The sequence below is a fragment of the Phycomyces blakesleeanus genome (genome assembly GCF_001638985.1).
Source record: "Phycomyces blakesleeanus NRRL 1555(-) unplaced genomic scaffold PHYBLscaffold_6, whole genome shotgun sequence".
In the NCBI taxonomy this organism is placed as follows: domain Eukaryota; kingdom Fungi; phylum Mucoromycota; class Mucoromycetes; order Mucorales; family Phycomycetaceae; genus Phycomyces; species Phycomyces blakesleeanus.
In genome coordinates, this window is record NW_017265139.1 from 1,713,225 (window position 1) to 1,732,945 (window position 19,721).

Here is a 19,721-nt window from a genome sequence, read left to right on the forward strand (position 1 = left end):
ATCAATGGTGGAGATCCATATTTTGTGTATCTGCCCTTCTATAATTGGTTTGCAGCACAAACATGGCTTCTTGTGATCCAATAACCAAAAGACCTGAGAATCTGGTTGGTGCATTTATGAGTGGAATGAAGTGGAGTGAAGAACTGTGGAGTACTGTGGAGCGGAAGGGAAAAAGCCTTGTCAGTATAATGTGACTTGCTTTCCTTTCAAACACTTTTCGGTCCCTTTTTCCTGAAATAAAATAAAATAAAATAAAAAGATTAATCTTTTTCCCAGCCTACAACACAAAAAGAAAAGCAAAGAATCTTCATTATGGGTGGAAAGAACAACATTAACAAGAGTAAGTTAAATCTCATGAACAAAAAACCTAAACCTATATTAATAAACTATGTCTCTATCAAAAACAACAACAACGAATAATAGTTAGAGGTCCTACAAACGAAAAGACAAAGCGCATTGCTAGAGGTATTGCCAAGTCTAAATCCAAGTATGCCCCTGCAATCACCTGTGTCAATGTCCGTTCCAAGAAGAAGCAGAGACAATTCGAGAAGGCCGTCTCCAATGTAAGATCTAAATGCAACTTTACTAGACTAGATTAGATTAGACCAAATGGACAATTCCACAAATGTCAAACTAAATAATATACATTCTACTTTACAGGAAAAGAAATTGTTGGCTAAAATGGGCGTAATTGAGTATGTTCCTGAAGAGGAGATGAATGGTAAGTTGAATCTTTATTCAATTTGTGTGTGTGTGCCCGATTGTTAATTGTAATTTTGGAATTGTGTTATAGACGTTGTTAAGGTGTCACCAGAGATGCAGAGAATCAGCACCGAGATTGCCCCTGAGTTGTTGGCTGCTGCTGCTGCTGGCCATGGTACTACCTTGGGTGGTCCTCAATAAGATGCAGATCATACCGCATATTTTACTCTTGGTGTCTAATTTCCCTTTTATCATTATTATTTGTGTTCTGTCATCAACTATCTCTTCATTAACGACTCCAAGATGAAAAACAAAAAACAAAAAACCAAGACAAACTTTCTGTATATAAAATGTTTCTTTTCTTATATCTCTTCACCTCTCTCTCTTATCTGCACAAATAGAAGATAAAGTAACCCACTGAAGATACTCAATGTTGAACCAAAGTCACGTGCATAAAGTGAACCAACCTTTTATTACTGCATTTTCATAAAGAGGAAGAAAATATTTGCTTAATTCTAAGAAATTGTTTGGTTATTTGCCAAATATACTATTGTTAATATTGTATTCGTATTAAGTTAAATCATGGACTTATATAATAAATCAATTGGTAGACAAGAAGTATATATCTTCAGCTCGTTAAAATCTACACACTCAACAATATTGGTGAAACGAAAAGAAGAAAAAGTCATTTGTCAAAATTTCGTACTTCGTTTGAACTCCACCTGCATTCTCCCATTTTTTACTTATTTTATTTCGTTCTCCCTCTTTGCCCCTCCACACTCCTCCCCTTTCCTTTCTCTCTCTTTTTTACTCTCTCGCTTTCACTCACACACACTCTCTCTTTTTATCTCTCCTTTTATTTTAACTTTTTGGTTTTCTCATCTTGCTTAATGCTGACCGAGTCCTACGCGCAAATACAAGTCACAGAGGACACGAGTAAAACAGGGAAACAGAAAGGTTAGCATATTACTATGCATCCTCTTCTTTTTTCTTTTCTTCTCCGCCCAAAGATCATCATAAACTCATCCATCTCAAAATAAAATAAAACATGACTCTCTCTTTAGCTTCTACAATGCCGACAAAAAACTCAACACGATCCCAAGTACCCACAAATACACTCATCCTTCAGTCTCGCAACAATACGTTCCAGACGAAGATGCTTGAGCTAAGAGAAAAGGTTCATTTGAAGATCGGACGCCAAATCTCTTCAAAGACACCACCCGGCCCACTCAACGGCTATTTCGATTCCAAAGTGCTGTCCAGAGCCCACGCAGAATTATGGTCGGACAAGGGCAAAGTAAGCCATGCCATCGAACATGGCAGGCATTAACCATCAATGTCCTAACCATATTATAATTACAATTGTTTATTTTATTTTTAAAAAAAAAGGTCTACATCAAGGACGTCAAATCTAGTAATGGCACGTTCTTGAATAGTCTCAGACTATCGCCTGAAAACGAGGAAAGTGTACCAATAGAGCTGCAAACAGGCGATGAATTAGAGTTTGGAATCGATATAACTAATGATGATGGCTCTGGTAAGAATCAAGATCTATACACAAAAGAAGCTTACACCCCATATATACATATTTATGTGGGTCTGTGTGGTAATTAATATATATATATATATATATATATATATATATCCTTTGTTTCTCTCGTAGTATTGTATCATAAAGTTGCGTGCGATGTTCATCTATTCTCTACACCGTTGTCTCAGGTGGACACAGCAATTACACAAGAATTAAATATGCCTATGAGTAACGGCTACAGCCAAGGATATTCGGATATTCCAGTATGTGATCATAATCGATAATCAATCTTGATCTAGAGACACATTTTTTTATTAATATTAATCTCTTCTATCTCCACGTGTGAATATTTGTGTAGAAACTACAGCGTAAATCGTCTTCTTGTTCCGTTTCTTCCGTTTCTACAATTTCTTCTGCCAACGATATTAATGTTTCAGCAGCGGTTCCACCAACAACAGGAAAACGATCCCGCCATTGGGAACTTTTGCTGACAAAATTACAAGTAAGTATATTTTATAATAATACTATGCATTCCACCCCCTTTCATCCACAAATACTTTGGAGCCACGTGCGTGATTATGTGTGGCTTTAATTCGAGATAGGCTCACCAGCCCTTGTTATAAAAACAAGCCATTTGAGACTATTTGTTAGCTTATATATTACAAGTATTATTATTTTTGGTAATAAATGGCAATAGCTTATTAATTAACCAATCCATTAATTAATTACTAGGGGGAATTGCAAAGAGCAAAGGAAGTTGGAAATGAGCTGGCATCGATGAAAGAGTCTGTACTGGATGTAGACAAAATATTTAATGAAGACAAATTAAAGAAATCTGTAAGTTTTATCTTTTTTTCTTCTAAATTAATACCATGTACTTGATTAAACATAGTGCTTACACATGTGTACGTATTCTGCAGGATGAGCACAATATTCTTTTGCAACAACAATTAGCCAAATCAGCGGCTCAATTAGCATCTTATGCAGAAAAATGTAGACAACAAGAGCGTGCTCTTTTATCAGCAAATCAAGAATTACATAATCGGCAACAAACAATAAGAGCTATGGAGAAGGAAGGTTATAGAAACGACTCAGAAAACAATCGGTCTGAGACCAAGCAGAATCGATGGCAAAGCGAAGAAGCTCAATTGGAATTCGAGAAAGAAAAGATAAGGCTAAACAAAGCTTTGGTGGCTAAGGAAGTCGAGTGCATAGATTTGAAAAGTATGTGTATTGAGCTGGAGAAACAAAACCGGAGACTCGAGAAAATCGTTAATGGGCAGTCTAGTTCTAAAGATTTGGCGGGGGCACTACAGGTAAGATTCTGTTGTAGATGCTTTATATACTCTTTTAATTGCATTTGATCGATTCTCATTTTATTTACATTAAGCTACCCGGAGTATTAGGTCTAATTGGGCTTATGATTGGCATTATTGCATTTCTTGTATATCGGATAATCAGCACACCACAATATACCACACCATAACACAACATAAAATAAATACATAAATAAACAATAATAATAGTAATATATACATACATATATACGTGTATGTGTGTGTAGTGTGTGTAGTGTGTATAAGTATATAAGAAATTAAAGAATAATCGGTCGTTTACTCCTAATCGTCTCATTTTAAACAACGCCATTCATTTTAGCCTGGCTATAATTTTGAATGATGTACAAGTTAAAGAGACCAAGGAATTCTCTCTGTGTGTATGTGGCGGCCATTTTGTGCAATTGGTATGACGGTATTTATCCCTGCCGCATGCCAACAGCAAATATCCTTCTTTGGAGAAAGAGTTTATAAGTGCCTATAGACGATACTTTATTTAATACATAATTATTAGCACTTCAATACAATGTGTGAGGCTGTATTTGTTTTTAATAAAAAACGTTATCTTTTTTAATAGAAAATGCTGACTATTAAAGAGGTATTTATATTACATGAGAGAGAACACTAAAAAAAGTATGTAAAGATGGTTCTATCGAGGTAAGAGGATCATGAAGAGAATAATATAAAAGAAAAAACATTTGTTGTATGGCCCTCTTTTTCTATCATTTGGTCTCTAGATCTTTTTTTTTAACCAATGATCTGAACCTTTATGGCTCCGTCACGGCCCTCCTTTACGTGCTGGAATGCCTTGACAGCATCTTTGAGCGGGTAGGAGTGTGTGATCAATGGCTTGACATTGACAATTCCAGAAGAAATCATTCTAACTGCAGTGGGGTATCTACACAAAACAAAAAAAAAAGATTTAGTGACAAGAACCTTTTGTGTTTACAAAAACATCAATTTAGACTTACGTCTATTTAAAGTCCCAGAACAAACATGGATGTTTATTATTTATATATAGAAACACACGCAAGATATAATGGTTGTGGGTTAGTTAGCTCATCAGTTGTTGTCTAAGAACACTTTTTAAATATGACTTACGTTGGAGTATCTGAAGATACCTCTGATGTCAACTTCTCTGGAGGAAACTTCAGAAATAGGGATAGATTGAACAGAAGCACCCATGCCAACCAAAATGACACAACCGCCATTCTTAGCCAGCTGTAACATATAAAATTTAAGAAGAGAAAGTTAGACCAATGACCTAACTTTTCTTCTACTCATGCACAAACATCATTTAATCTAAAATACTTGCCAAAATGGACATCTGGACACATGTCTCTGCACCACTGCAGTCAATAACCACATCAGCGGGCTCCTCAGTCTTTAAGATGGCCTGGGCCATGCGACGGGAGAACTCAATGTTGGGCTCACCAGGGGTTGATCTCTCGAGAAGTACCTGAGAATCAGTGTAGTAGGTCTTTGCAAAAGCAAGTCTTGAAGGGACAAGGTCTGTAATACACACATGGTATGAGTTTATTATTCTTTCTATACTCTTCTTTTCTCTCTCTCTCTCTCTCTCTCTTGGAACTTTGTCAAACCATAGACTGTATACTTGCCTGCAATAGTGACGTGACCTGCACCAGCGGCTTTTGCTGCTGCTGCACACAAAAGACCAACGGGACCAGCACCAAAGATGAATACACGATGACCGGATTGAATGTTACCACGTCTAGCAGCGTGGATTCCGACCGACAAAGGCTCAATTAAAGCACCCTCTTCAATTGAAACGTTTTCAGGTAGCCTAAAATAAATACAGCAATACTTAACCCATCTGAACAATACCCTAAAAAACGATCCTGATTTAACCAGAGATACTTACTTGTAGCAAAAATCGGCAGGGTGACGGTAGTAGTTGCAGAGGGTACCATCATAAGGAGGAGTGGCCGCACTAAAGAAATTGCAGTTATTAGTTAGGCTCAAATATATACATATCAACCTTCAACTTTCCACTATATTATATTATCCTGACAACTATTTGTTATAACCCTCTTCTTTACTTACAAGACCATATCAGGACAGAGGTTATAGCGACCAGTTTTGCAATAGTCGCACATTCTACATCCAGCTCCGGGCTCAAGAGTAACGCGGTCACCAACCTTGACGTTCTTGACACCCTCACCTACGGCGGCAATTATACCTGCGGACTCATGGCCAAGGACCATGGGTTTCTCGACCTTGAAAGAGCCGATTGCACCATGTTGCCAGTAGTGAACATCGGATCCACAAATACCAGTGGCTTTGACATTGACAAGAACATCTAAATGTACGCGTTATAGATTTGGTGTTGCAAAGAAGGATATGTATTTACTTACCACCTTTACCAAGAGTGGGAATAGGGCGGTTCTCCTACAATCCATTTATAAGCTTACAGAAAATACATGCATACATAGATACACGCACACACACAAGCATATATATGGAGGTGGATGTGGATGTGTGTGATACTAGAGAGGCTACTTACCAAGACAATATCCAGAGGCTTGTTAAGGATGACTGACAAGTTTTCTTGCTTGTTAAGAGACATTAGTAGACGGGAGAGATAGAGAAAGAGAAAGAGAGAAAAGTAAAAGGTAAATGTTTCTGTGTGTGTGTGGTTTATTATATGGTGTATCTGAGTTTCAATGACGGAAAGAGAGTGAGAGTGGGGAAAGAGGGGTTGTGCGGAGACCAACCGGGATATTTGTGTTTGAAAGACTAAAGACCAAATTGATCGTCAAATTCCCCGTCTGGAATAGCCTGTCCTACCTTTAAAGTACAAAAAAAATCTATACCTTTTATTCATTTTTTTTTTATATTTGGCGGGTCAAGAAGTATGAGATCTAATATTATACACATGGTTTTTCTTATAAAATTTATCCGGCTCCCCTTATTAGAGTATACAAGCACTTAATTTGTCGCGAACAAGATCAATTTGGTGGCCACAGTCTACAAAATTCTAAAGTGATCAAAAAGCAATAATGGTAGCAATAAAGTTTGACCAAAAAAATAAAATAAAAGAAAGGTAAATATTAAAGTAGCCATGGCTCGATAGCTCTCGGAAAAATTACCTTATTTAGCTTGTACTATGTATCTCGTGCAGGACACATAAATAAGTACATATATTACTCGGGATAAGTCATCGTATTTGATCAAGATCTGAGCAATATTAGGAGAATACAGACGTGTTGTTATTACCACGTATTATGTTTAAGCGTTAGATTCGCTTTGTAAGGTACCTGTACCTTTGTACACACATTATATTTAACATGTGAACCTTTGTATGTGTATATTAGCGTGCAGAATATTAGACTTTGTATATTATATATCTCTTAATAATGCGGTGACCCTGGGTGATCTGTTTACTAGGTCGGACAAATCAGTTAATCCCGCGAACATAGTACTAGTAAATTGATTCAGAAACATTATTCTGGGGTAAGCATCATTAAAGGTTCCTAATAAACCACAACTAACCTGGTTACACTAAGCTTTGTTAGCTCTACAGAAGACACAATGCTTTATATCAACATCCCCTTGATATTCTCTAAGGAGCTATGAGTAGACATTTATTTTAGCCACTATCAAACTTACTTTAACATTGTATGCACTGCTTTCGGAAACATACATTTATATCCTTTTGCACTTTACAGTATAGGAAACGAGTGGTAATTTTGATAATAATCTTGAAAAAAGTTCTATGGTACTTTTCAAAATTGCTATCAGAATTACCACCTCCATTTTTTTCATAATGTTAGAAGCTAGCTTCAATCCCATAAAGACTGTGCTATTTAATCTGTAAAAAAAACAGTACATTTATTGTTTATCGACAAGAAGATATCGTTATTCAGAGAATATAATATTTAGCAAGTATTATTTACACAAAGCAATTGTGCAGACACTTTTCAAAAGGTATACTTCAGTATGATCAAATCAGCCAAAAATAATTTAAAAGTATATTTATATAAACAAAAGAAAATGTTTTTTTTTAAGAAAAGATAAAAGCTCAATAAAATACACATTTTTTAATACTCCTTGAAATATTATTCTTATAATAATAAAAAAGAAGGTATCGTATTGCTCTTTGTTATAATTTGCACATTATTATTATCGTACTGCGCGGTAGTGGTAGTGGTAGTGGTAGCTGTAGCGGAAGGTGCTTTGTAGTAATTGCAAAAATATCTTACTAAAGTTACCCATTTTTTACCATAGTGTAAAGATATGGTACTACGAAGTACTCCTTTCAAATATTATAGATCCACTTTTCCTTTTTGGTCTCTACTCGATACTTTTCTACAGCTCCCAGTTTCCCGTTACCGCCTATAGTTTCCAGTTTCCAGTTTCCAGCTTAAAATGATTAAAAAGAGTTGAACACTAGTACATCATCCTATTTTTAAAGATATTTAGCTACGAGACGTACGTCGTTGGATTATAACTATATATTTCTTAAAGTAAAAAGAGCTAAAAACAAATAAAACATCTAAAGAGATAGTACAAAATTCTCTGAAAAAGTCTTGCACTTCAATTCTTTGCGCAACAAATACACTCGTTTAGAGTTGTTATATATATAGCATGTTTTTAAAACACCCATTTTTTGATAAAAATATACAACTTCTTTGCATTTTTTAACCATGTTAATCTACAGTTTATGTGTGTGTGTGTATTTTTTTATTTTTTTTTTTGCAAAAACACCTTTATAACATGATATTTTATCTTCTTGGAAAGTAAACCTACTAGGTTTAATTTTCTTAAGACTTCAGGATGAGGGCGCTACATGATGCTCCAAGAGTTTTATGTACTTGGACTAATTTAGCATACCATAGGCAATTACAAAGTTCTTCACACCACCAGCCCAAATGTACCCCTAGACCATCCCTGAAGCCTCTTCACCTTATATTCTTGAAAGCACATAACGTCTCCTAAATTTCTGTGTCCAAGTACATCAGACATGCACATCTCCTGCCCTAGAAGAAGCCACAAATCCGGACTCATCACCCCATATTACAAAATCCCATCGTTGTTTGGAATGACGATTTTTTTTTGTAAATTCTAACCTATTTTTGATGTTTTGTTCTTTCTCCCTTCCATCAAGTCTTTTTTTTTTGCAGTAACATAATATCGTAAGGCAAGTCATTTTTAAGTAACTGTGAGAATCATCCCTATTGATGGGTACATTCAATAATTCCTAGATTGAGTTGCAATCACAGATAATATTGCGGTTAGGACATTATGCACAATATTTCGCAGAACTCTCAAATCACTATCATTCAAGAGAACAGGCCTTCATTCACATTTTTTTGGTCAAGTGCAAGAGCTGTTTTATTCACTCTCTCCAGATTTGCTGTTACCCTTGTGTTAAGTATATTATATTTGGATGGTATATTAGCCATGTAGATGCCAAAGTCATAAAGTCCAGCAACATTAGCTTTAATATAACCTAAAAGCTCGGAATTCTCTTTACGAGCTTATTCAGTAACTTTAGGTGAAATGAAAATATTTGATTGAGAAAAATAAAGAGAAAATAAATGAAAACAACAATGTATAATTTTTCTCAAAATCTCATTGGTGATATCCGTATATTGATTTCATGTCAGTATATGTTACTACATAGTGTGATTATTCAGAGAGAAAATATAAGTTGAGAGACTTTAATTCATAAAGTCAATTTAAGCTCGTTTTCGGTTTGTTTTATATGCTTGGTCCAAGTTAAAATTTGTATATTCAATACATCTCGAGTTTTGTACTAATTACAAATAGTTTGCATTTAATGATTATATAAAACTTTGAATTCGTTTATGTTTTCCTGTAAAAATGATCTCTACTTCAATTTTGATTTTAATTTTTGTTTTCACCTTTAAGCCAAAAAGAAGCAGAGCCATATATGCAGAGAGGATAAATTATAAAATAAAAATACTACTTAAGATATAAGCGCTCAAGATTGGCTCTTAAGCCAATCTTCTTGGATGGCAGCTCTAAGCTCTTTTCCTAGAGCAAAGGCCAAAGGAACAGGCACAGCATTGCCGATCTGACGATACATATCCTTGACAGATGCAGCACTACAATCGCGCGAAGTGCTGTAAAAAACAAAGCGATCTGGGAATCCTTGTGCTCTAGCATATTCTCTAACAGAAAGCACTCTTCTTTGGTTGGGATGAATAATAGTCTATTTAAACAACGTTAGTATACACACTTGTTTTCATTATATTTATCTACTTACACCTTGCTTTCCCATAGGTGACATATCTGTTAGAGTAGTTGAAAATTGGCCGTCAAAATTAAGTCTCCCATAAAGACCTTTCCAGCCATTGTGGCGCTGAGCAGCAGAATCTTCGTGAGATAAACACCAAGGCTTAAGAATATGTGGAAGAGCTATTTAAAAGTGTTAGGCAATACATATTTAATCAGTTTTAGCCTACTTACAGCTATGATCGGCACCTGGGGTCATCTCGATATTGTAAATGCGCTCGATATTAATATCGGTAAATGTTCGAGTGAAGTGGTTTGCAAGTTGATCAGCCCCCAAACGGATCCATTTTTGGAAGTCTGTCAGAGGTGGCCGAGAATAAGGTTGGATAAGCTGCCCAACTGAGCCTTTAGAGCTTGTATCAATCTGAGGGACTGTGCTTGCCTCACGAGCTTCTATTTCCTCAATGGTTTCTGGGCACACGCCGTTTATATTTTTATATTCAAACTCTGGCAGTTCCGAAATAGAATCACCAACTGTTACAGCTCCCAACGGGGCTTGACCACCAGTTCTGTGCATGTATGAGAAGGAAGTACCATCTGGTAAGGTAATGGAAAGAGAGGCTGGTTTAGGGAAACATGTTATTGGCTGTGGAAATTCAGGAAGTTTGTGTCCAATCTTGGCTCCCCAGATGAATAGACGACGACGACTTTGAGCCACACCATGATGACCAGCTTGTTGGATACTGAAGCGAGTTTGATATCCCATACTTGTCAAACAACGCAATATATACTTGAGAACTCCCATCTCAATCCCACCCTTAATTCGATTCTGTCCATTTTGCTCGCCTCCAAGTTTGTAGCTAACCAATCCGCGTACGTTTTCCAACAAAAAATACTTGGGCTTGTAAAAATCAACGTAACTAAGGGCTGTGCACACAAGCGTGTTTTTGACATCATCAGCCTTTTTGAAACGGTTGATACCACTAAATCCTTGACAAGGTGGTCCACAATAGATAAAGTCAACATCACCAGGGGCAGGCATTGCGCGCAAAGGACGGCCTAAGTGGTCTTTGAGATCTCCCGGAGTTTCTTTACGACTGTGGAGAGAAATAGCTCTTTCCAGTAGCACATTTGCACACTGATTATAGGCTATCGACCCAGAAAAGTTCTTTTCAAAGCTTAGAGATGCACTTTGAGAAAATTCAATGGCATATTTTGTATCAACGACGCCCGTCATGTCCATACCGCAGGTAAGACCACCACAACCTGAAAATATATCGAGACCCACAAGCTTGGTACCGTTTTCCATAAAGCGGGAATGAGCTTCTTGTGCTTCAACACGCGCATCTTTGCATGTTTTGCAATGCTTGAGGTCGCTATTTTTGAACTTTTCAATTCTTTTGTTGACGCGCTTTTCAGATACATGGAATGAATTTGTGTCTTCCTTGAATTTATCCATGTCTTTAATATCCAGAGTGTGTTCGACCCAGCATTTTCCTTCCATTTTAGATGCATTGATGGTTATAATTTTGTTTGTATAAATAAGGGAACGGGAATCCTTGTATTTCATCTCGGCTCTCTCAATGACATTATAGTGATTAAATTTCCGGATCTGATAGGTTCTCTCAAAAACTCGGACCTGGACGTCCACGGGTAAAAGCTCCTTTGCTTTATTCTTGCCTGACCGTTTTGTCTTACGTCGTTTAGGAGCCGCCAGATCCCCAGTACCACTTTCTAGCTTGTGCAAAGATACAATTTGGCCAATCTGGTAAGGAGTGTTAGCTACACCCGTGGTAATGTAGACGAAATCATCGGTATGATATGTGTGACCATCATAACTAAACTCATTGCTGCTAAGATCCCGGACTTTGTTTTCATCTTTTTTATGATTGATTGCATCGCAAGATTCACACCCTTGACAATTTCGGTTTACATCAAACATATCGTCTGCCTCGTGCAACTTGACGTCTTCAAAGACTGCAAAATCAGGATCGTACCAATATCTTTTTGTGGTGTATGAGTTAGACCAAGTCATTCGAATAAATTAACATTCTATTTTGATATTTTACCTGTAGAACCACCAGTTCTTTCTATCAAACTCCACAGGCTCTCTGTCTTCTGCTCCAAGATATGTCAATTGACACTTGCCCATCACACAATTCAAGGCATTGTCACGGCACGAGTCTAGGAGAACCAACTCTCTCTTTCCAGAAAGTTCTTGTAAAATAGTATCTCGACTGTGGGAGAAATAACGGGCATGGAACATGAACTTATCATCCGAAGCAGAGTCTTCAAACATGTACATAATACGAGCAAACCAGGGTTCCTCCGTATCGTTTCGAAGGTAGACGCAATCGCCAACTTTAATCAATTCTCCGTCTACTTCCACCGTATCGTAGTACTTTATAGCCCCTTCTTTCTTGATTGGTTCACCCTTCCAGCTGATAACATCTGTGAAAGATCGGTAGGCATCCTGGTCTTTATAGTTAGAGTTCGGCAAGACAGTTTTATCTGACATAATTTCGGCTTCTTTAGCAGCTTCCTTAATCTCAATTAGGCGACGAACGAACATGTCCTTTGCAATTGTAGCTACATGTGGTGTAACGCATGTAGGGTTTGGTTCCTTGAGAACTTTTTGGTTCATGTTTCGTACAGTATCGTAACTGTTTTGATTTCCAGTATCTCCCAGATTAAGTGATCTTGCGGAACGTGTTGGCTTTTTCTTGGTGGACCGAAGCTTTAACAATCGCTGAAAAAGAGGCTTTACCATGACAGTGATTTTATCACTTTCATTTGCCCACTCTTCCAACTCTTTCAAAACATAATCTACATGGGTCTTCACATCTTTTTCTGTCAGGCTGATCGAGTAATCAGTGGAAGCGGATGGACTTTCAGATTTTAACAAGGTATCCAAGAATTCGTTGTAAGTTGCATTTTCGTTGTCATTAAGAGTTTTTTCAGCTACATTTGAAATTCTGACACGGGCAAAGGTTGGGTCATAATACGGTTTGTATTGATCCGATGGTTTTCCAAGCTTGTACCACGCGTATTGGGTTTGAATCCAGATCTCGCTTTCGCCGTTCGCATTCATATAAACTCTCCAGAAAAATAAACATGACAATTGAACCGACATAGTTGCAGGATAACTATCTGTGATATCTTCGTCTTCTTCGTCTCCTTCATCAACATCGTCCTCGCCTTCATCATCTTCAAATATAGCCTTGACATTACCGGATGCACATATTTCTAAAGTATCCACTCCGATGTCATCCAAAGAATGAATTCTGCGATTATTCGCTATATCGTAAAGTATAAAGTCATCAAGCGTGCGCATAGGTACTGATGGAGGTCTATGATACTCTTGGTCCTCTTGGTCCTTCTGTTTTTTTTGGGCTTTCGGTTTTTTCTGTTTTTTTTTGTTTTTCTGGTTTTTCTGGACTTCCTGGACTTCTTGGACTTCTTGGACTTCTTGGACTTCTTGGACTTCCTGGTCTTTTTCATCTACGGTTTGCTCTCCCATAACATCAAGATTCTCGTCTTCCAAAACTTCTTCAGAATCCGGGACAAAATATCCAGATTTTTTGGGCCCTACATGGGTAAAAATATATTTAGAATTTTATACTTAATATCAGTGGATCTTGTACCTGTATTTTGTCTCTTGGCAGTACTAGTTTGAGATTCAGCCTTTCTCTTCAGGGTGTCATGCTTGACTGTGATTTGCTCAGCATCGATTTCCATGTCCTCGCACTCTGATACCAAGTTATCGTTATCCATAACCACACCGCTTTTGTTGCGGGTTTTCCCTATATGTAGACAAAATGAAAAATCAATTAAATATTTAATATTTTGTGTTTATGTTGGCACCACACACGCGCGCGCGTGTGGGTGCGTAAAGAACGATGGTTTACGTTCAGATCTCCTTTGCACAGCAGCTTTGTTTGTGGGACCGTTTTCAAGTTCCATTTCTTTCAACTTGAGAATTGCATCTTCTACATTTGAATCGCATTCTTTGAGAACTTTTCGAATAGTAGCTATATTGTCATTAATTAGTCAAACCATTTTATTGATGAATCTGTGAACTTACTCCATTTGAGTGATTCAAATTGGGATTCAAGAATTTTCTTGGCCTCTGCAGGACTCTGCTTCTTAAGTCTGTCAACTGTCATAAGAAGTCCTAGGTATCCTTTGGATAAACTATTGTATATAAAGAAAAGAAAAAGAAAAAGAAAAAGAAAAGATAAAGACACAATTGACTTGGCAATATATATACAGTCACAGTCAAAAACGTTTCGACCTCTGAGCCCAAAAAATGCATGAGATAAATCATGGCATGTATTCAACATGCAACTGCTCATCAGTAATAATAGCTAAAGCTTTCAAACTTCAAATAAAAGATTATATATATGTTTATTATTGAAATATATCAAAAAATAAAATATCAATATTTTGTATGACCTCCCTTGGCTTCAATTACAGCCTGGCATCGATGCTGCGTGCTGCCGGCCAAAGTTGATGCAAGTTCGAGACTTATCCTTCGCCACTCACGTTGTATTACAGCCTTCAAATCTTCAACGTTGCTAATAATGGCCCTCTCGTCACTTATGCGCCTCCCAAGAGCCCACCAGAGACGCTCGATGGGGTTGAGATCTGGGCTTTGAGCGGGCCAGTAGTCAAAACCTCAGATCTCATGGCTATCATTCCACCACCTCGAATACGACCCAATATGACAGCTGACGTTGTCCTCTTGGAACACGAAGCTCCTGTTCTATTCCCGTAAAAGATTTTGGAACCAAGGGAGAAAGATCTAAGCCAAAGTGTTCACGTATTGGTCTTGGTTTACGTTACCATCTAGGAACACCAAAGGCCCAAAACCACCAGCCCAAAAATAACCCCAGATCATCACACTGGCCTTCATCCACTTGGTTCCTTCGATGATATTTTCTTCCTTGAACCTTTCACCGACTTTTCTGATTGCCCTAGGTCCTCCATCATTACCATCAACTGTGAATCGTGATTCATCTGACCACACTACACTTTTCCATTGGTCATCCGTCCAATTGACATGCTCACGGGCCTATTACAGCCTTCTTTTCTTGTGTCTTTCGGTTAAAGTTGGCTTGTGAGCTTCGATATATGATCCGAAGCCCAAACGCTTTAAACAACTGATTATTGTCTTTCTACAGACAAATACCTCCATGTTCTTTAAGGAGGCCATTAACCTAGAAAATGAGGCAAAGGGGTCCTTACGAACTATTTGGACAAGGTACCTTTCTGTTCTCTCGTCAATTTTTCTAGGTCGTCCGGACCCTTTTCTTGGCTCTGGCGATCCTGTCTCATCAACTCTCTTAATGATGTACTTGACGGTTGACAGGCTCATGCCAACCACAAATGAAATCTGGGTTGCCCCGTAATTTACTAAATTCATGTACATGAAGCATCCGTATTTATAGGGATCGGCCTTCTCATATGATCTGTGGGTGTTTTCTGATGAATTTGTGCCTTGCATGTTGGATTCGATTAATAATATTGGGAGAAAACAATTAGTGTGGACAGACTAAAAGTTCAAAAAAAGGGGCAAAAAAAAAGAGCAGAAATGTAAGGCATATAATTAGGCGAGAGTTTTAATTAATTTTGCCCCTTTTTTGCCCCCTTTTTGGAGGTTCAAAAAAAGGGCAAAAAAAGGGTATACTTTTTAATTGACTTTACTTAGCTAGTCTTCTTCCGTTGCCACTAGGATTGAGAAGAGAAGCATTTTTTTATGGGGAGGATGTGTCATATAATGAGAGGTCTAGAAAAACTCACTATAAAAGGTTCTCACCTAATGACAGAGACGGGATTATATGCACAATTTTATCTAATATGTATTTTGAACTAATTCTGAACTTTTTTTTTAAAAACACGGTGTGGACAGTCATAAATTAGTCTGATTGACTAAGTTCTGGATGAAGTTGTTTTACCCTTTTTTTGCACTTTTTTTGAACTTTTAGTCTGTCCACACCAACTATGATGGCATTTTAAGGATCAAGTACGCCAAAAATAGCTTGAGTAACATACAGCTCCAAAATTACTTCGTGTAAGGTCTATATATTAGATCTGGTGTAGCGCCATAATGCAAGGTCTGGGGGCGTGAAGAGCACCTATAATACTAATCGAAAATGAAGCTTGATTACTATTTGACTCATCCTAACTATTGGAGTGGATATCTATTGTCTCGAGAACGTGTCTTATTGTAGTTTACTGTTCCATTTTACCACGCCTCAATTAAGGATTATAACTTGTGCTAACTAGTAACCCGAATATAGAGACCATACAACTTGAACGTCCCTCCTTGCAATATTATCGTAATTAGTTATAGTGCCTTTTACAAGTACTCTGGGTGTCAATCGGCAGGTTTTCTTAAGAGCCCGGAGATTTTTTTCTTAGAGTGAAGTCCTTCAAATTTACTCGTATCTTTTTTTCTAAGGTCTATTATGCTTAGAAATAACTTTATATTATTATTCATATCAAGAGACTTGAACTGCTTATAAGAATTCTCGAAATATTTGTAGACCTTGGTAATCTCAATACAAAATTAGTGGCAAATTGTCTGTAGTATAATACGTACCTCTTGTATAACTAATACTCCGGCCATAGCTATCATATGTTTTATAATAAGAATGTGGTTTGTATAAGATGGTATCGTTATGAAATAGGATGTACCCCGAATTCAGGAGGGGGTTTGCTACCGAATGGTAAACTATTAGATTCGAGTAATTTTATTAACTTTATTTCTGTACAGAGTTAGAGAAGTTGGGAAAAGGTGTTTTTGATTGACTGCAACAACATGACGGGGTAAAAAGTGGGATATATATAAAAGAGAGAAAAGTTGGCACTTAATCAAATTTTACTATAAAACACACTTTGAACCCTAGAAAACTTGCAACAATCTCACTAGAATAGCCTTTTTTCTAGTGTATAGGCTGATCGTATACTTTATACATAATCAAATGAGACCCTGTTATTATATATCTTTTTCTACAGTGAAATACGCCAACCATCTCCAATAAAAAAATGCACTACTTGTTAATCAAATTATATCCAGTTGGGAGAAGTCAACATGATTTGTTTTTTATAGACCAAATATCCTCACAGTAAAAAAGTATTTGTATTAATTTGAATAAAGGTAGATTCATGATCAGCATTTGAACACCATCGGTTTTGTATCTGTATTTTTCACTTTACTATTATGAATCTAAGATATAAATGATATAAATGATATTCATATTTAGATATTGAAAAATAAAAAACAAAAAAGAACATATTAAGAGGGAAAAAAAAGATTACCATTAATTTCGCTTGACCCGACATCGTGTTTGCGTTTCTTGGCTTGCTCTACAAGCATTGCATATTCATATTGATGTTTCCTCTGTAAGTCCAGTTTTTTTGGTTAAGGAATATTTATAGATATAGGTATAAGACATCTTAGTTATCTGTCAACTTTTTTTTTTAGTCAAAAGGATATTGTATTCCTCAGGATCAATTGTAGCTATCGGAATCTTCTTTTGTGTACTGAAATATTCTGATTCTGTTGTTTTCAACTTTTGCCTGAGTTCTCTTGCGTCAAGAGGATTCCGAGAATCTTCATTGATTGAATAAAGAAGCGAGTACTCTTTATGTCTCCATATCATTCTACGTTTATCACCGTGGGTATCCAGCCCAAGATCCTAGAAAAGGTTCATTAAGCATATTTTATGGTTTATTGAATGGGATATTAATACTACCTTTAGTATATTCCGCATATCTTTATCAGATTGCATACCATATACAAATTTTGTAGGTTTCTTTGGAGGATTGCTAGGGATAACTATCAGATGTGTGAATTGTCTTGTAATTATGAGTCTCACCCCGCACATTTTATCTGAGGGTGTGTCACCCGGGGCATGAAAGGATGAAAGGCATGAGCATCGCTTGTTGCGCATTGATCAATATGTGAATTAAGCTCGCTCATAAGCATCGTTTGAGAGCACACAGGACATGTCACAACACTTATGTCTGTTTATTCCAATAAGCTTTATTAATTTTTCATTTACTTTTATTAATGTTCTATTTTTTTGTATTCTATTATATCCTTGCCTGTTAATGTCACCTCTTGGACTGGTTCTGCCTTTTCTACCCCCTTCCCTTTTGCCGATCTAGTGAGAACACGCCGTGGTTGTGCTTGTACAACAGGTGATATATTTGGTTGCGAAAAAGTAATGTTCTTTTCAAGATCTAAAATGTGTTTTCTGATCACAATCATAAGTTCATTGCAAGAGTATCTTAAGATAATTACCTTGTCTTCTTCCACTGAGACAGCACATTCTCAAGCATATGATTGTGGTGAAGCTTACTTTCATTTGTTGGTTCACGACACAATGGACAGCACAATTCACGCACCATGCTGCGGCGAATACAACCTGCGCAAAATGTATGGGAACATGAAGCAAGGATCATGGGTGTCTGTACAAGTTCTTTGCATATCGGACATCGCATGTGTTTATCCAATTCCTGAAGATCATAACACGAGAAATCAGAGGGATCGTCAAAATCATCCATGATTCTACTTTTTTTTTTAAAAAAAGACAGAGATAGTGTGTGACTCTCTCAAAAACAAATTACCCTTTTGTCCACAACCTTTGAGAAGAAGAGCCCTGTCACGCAGCAAATAACTTTTAAAAACTATATTTTGTTATTTGTATCGTCATCAAAAAAGATAAAGACAGCAAAACTTTTTGAAAATTCACATATAATATTCTGTCTTGAAGTTGAGACAAGCTCATTTTATTACTTTGCTTAAGAAAAAGAAGATCAGTATGTCGGAATAACTAAGCTGAATTAATGCTGTTTAATGTGCAAACTGTCTGCCTCTCCAAAAAAAAAAGACAACGAACATGTAGACCCCAGAGATTTAATTGTAGCTAGTAAAATTTCCATGATAAGCATTTGGTATCGCAACTGAAATAAAATTGCTTGAAGTTATCTAGTTAAAGCATATTACAAATATTGGAATTATGAGATTTATCAATAGTTTTGTACTTATTGTATTATACTGTACTATCAAGCTGTACTATGGGCATCTCGAAAGAGATACTCTTAATATTTCCCTTAATATCCTCTTGTTTCTTATACACACACACACAATGTAGATGTTAAACTTTATCTATCTAGTACCATATTTCTTTATTGGTGAATTTGGTACGTCCAAACAAGACCACAACACTAATCCATATCGCCACTCTCACACATCAGATGTAGCATGTCATGGTCTTCTAGTGATATTACAACCAGACGTAATTTTTCTATTATTATTAATATTCTAATAAGCAATCTTAGATATACCAATCCAAATTGCTTGACGAAAGTGCTTTATATCGATTAAAACAGTATAATGACACAAAAGTAGGATTGAAAAAGAAAGCCTTTACTTTTTGAACTACAATAGTAAAGATATGAGAAAAGCTAAAATGTAACATATAGTAGAAAAGACGAAGAAAATACTGTTTAATCAAAATTCAACCTTAAAACAATCCTTAATCCCCGGAAAAAGCTTGTTAAATTCCCTTACTAAAGTCTTCATTTTTTATGATTATATAATATATAAATAAATAATATTTTGAACCAATTATTTGGTAACACTTTATTATTATCGTATAATTATAAGCTGTTTTTAAGGATCTGAAGCCTCAAAAATAACCCCTACAAACAAAACTGTCAGAACACCATAGTACAAAAGGGCTTTTGTCATAAAGGGATTTTCAAGTACATGGCAAAAATGTTAGTGAAGACTTTACAGATACGGTTTAGTGGTTTCCTAAAATCAATTATTTTTTTTAGAGACGAGCCACCAAACGTTTGACCAAGACAAAAGTCGAATACAAAGTTTTGGTGGCTCGTCTCTAAAAATAATAATTGAT

General features: G+C 36.5%; 7 protein-coding genes across 7 annotated transcripts in view; 4 read left to right on the forward strand and 3 right to left on the reverse strand.

The window, feature by feature from the left end:
• Positions 1–62: 62 nt before the first annotated feature.
• On the forward strand, positions 63–903 carry PHYBLDRAFT_59804 (hypothetical protein; the record flags this gene model as incomplete). Its single annotated transcript, XM_018440559.1, has 5 exons — positions 63–179; positions 277–340; positions 424–563; positions 661–721; positions 794–903. 5 exons carry the CDS (start codon positions 63–65, stop codon positions 901–903), a joined length of 492 nt encoding a protein of 163 aa, XP_018294310.1.
• Positions 904–1,750: 847 nt separating this feature from the next.
• Positions 1,751–3,719, forward strand: PHYBLDRAFT_166243 (hypothetical protein; the record flags this gene model as incomplete). The annotated part of the gene is made up of 7 exons (XM_018435385.1): positions 1,751–1,999; positions 2,092–2,239; positions 2,366–2,496; positions 2,592–2,735; positions 2,966–3,070; positions 3,154–3,549; positions 3,624–3,719. 7 exons carry the CDS (start codon positions 1,751–1,753, stop codon positions 3,717–3,719), a joined length of 1,269 nt encoding a protein of 422 aa, XP_018294311.1.
• Positions 3,720–4,314: 595 nt separating this feature from the next.
• PHYBLDRAFT_158271 (hypothetical protein) lies at positions 4,315–6,154 on the reverse strand (the record flags this gene model as incomplete). The annotated part of the gene is made up of 9 exons (XM_018433758.1): positions 4,315–4,465; positions 4,539–4,540; positions 4,669–4,788; positions 4,883–5,079; positions 5,187–5,371; positions 5,450–5,518; positions 5,632–5,887; positions 5,943–5,976; positions 6,092–6,154. The coding sequence occupies 9 exons, from the start codon at positions 6,152–6,154 to the stop codon at positions 4,315–4,317; spliced, it is 1,077 nt and encodes a 358-aa protein (XP_018294312.1).
• A 433-nt stretch (positions 6,155–6,587) lies between these two features.
• Positions 6,588–7,960, forward strand: PHYBLDRAFT_59807 (hypothetical protein; the record flags this gene model as incomplete). The annotated part of the gene is made up of 5 exons (XM_018440560.1): positions 6,588–6,631; positions 6,910–7,012; positions 7,262–7,401; positions 7,670–7,759; positions 7,816–7,960. 5 exons carry the CDS (start codon positions 6,588–6,590, stop codon positions 7,958–7,960), a joined length of 522 nt encoding a protein of 173 aa, XP_018294313.1.
• Positions 7,961–9,343: 1,383 nt separating this feature from the next.
• On the reverse strand, positions 9,344–11,098 carry PHYBLDRAFT_132318 (hypothetical protein; the record flags this gene model as incomplete). The annotated part of the gene is made up of 4 exons (XM_018429486.1): positions 9,344–9,766; positions 9,821–9,972; positions 10,024–10,202; positions 10,296–11,098. The coding sequence occupies 4 exons, from the start codon at positions 11,096–11,098 to the stop codon at positions 9,536–9,538; spliced, it is 1,365 nt and encodes a 454-aa protein (XP_018294314.1). The 3' UTR covers positions 9,344–9,535.
• Positions 11,099–17,261: 6,163 nt separating this feature from the next.
• On the reverse strand, positions 17,262–18,363 carry PHYBLDRAFT_59810 (hypothetical protein; the record flags this gene model as incomplete). The annotated part of the gene is made up of 4 exons (XM_018440561.1): positions 17,262–17,492; positions 17,550–17,622; positions 17,673–17,820; positions 18,159–18,363. The coding sequence occupies 4 exons, from the start codon at positions 18,361–18,363 to the stop codon at positions 17,262–17,264; spliced, it is 657 nt and encodes a 218-aa protein (XP_018294315.1).
• Positions 18,364–18,655: 292 nt separating this feature from the next.
• PHYBLDRAFT_59811 (hypothetical protein) overlaps positions 18,656–19,721 on the forward strand; it is a gene marked incomplete at both ends in the record, with an annotated part of 2,071 nt that continues 1,005 nt past the window's right edge. The window contains 3 exons of the mRNA XM_018440562.1: positions 18,656–18,728; positions 18,976–19,097; positions 19,141–19,206. Of these exons, the coding sequence (XP_018294316.1) occupies positions 18,656–18,728; positions 18,976–19,097; positions 19,141–19,206 (261 nt within the window). The remainder of the gene's footprint in view (positions 18,729–18,975; positions 19,098–19,140; positions 19,207–19,721) is intronic.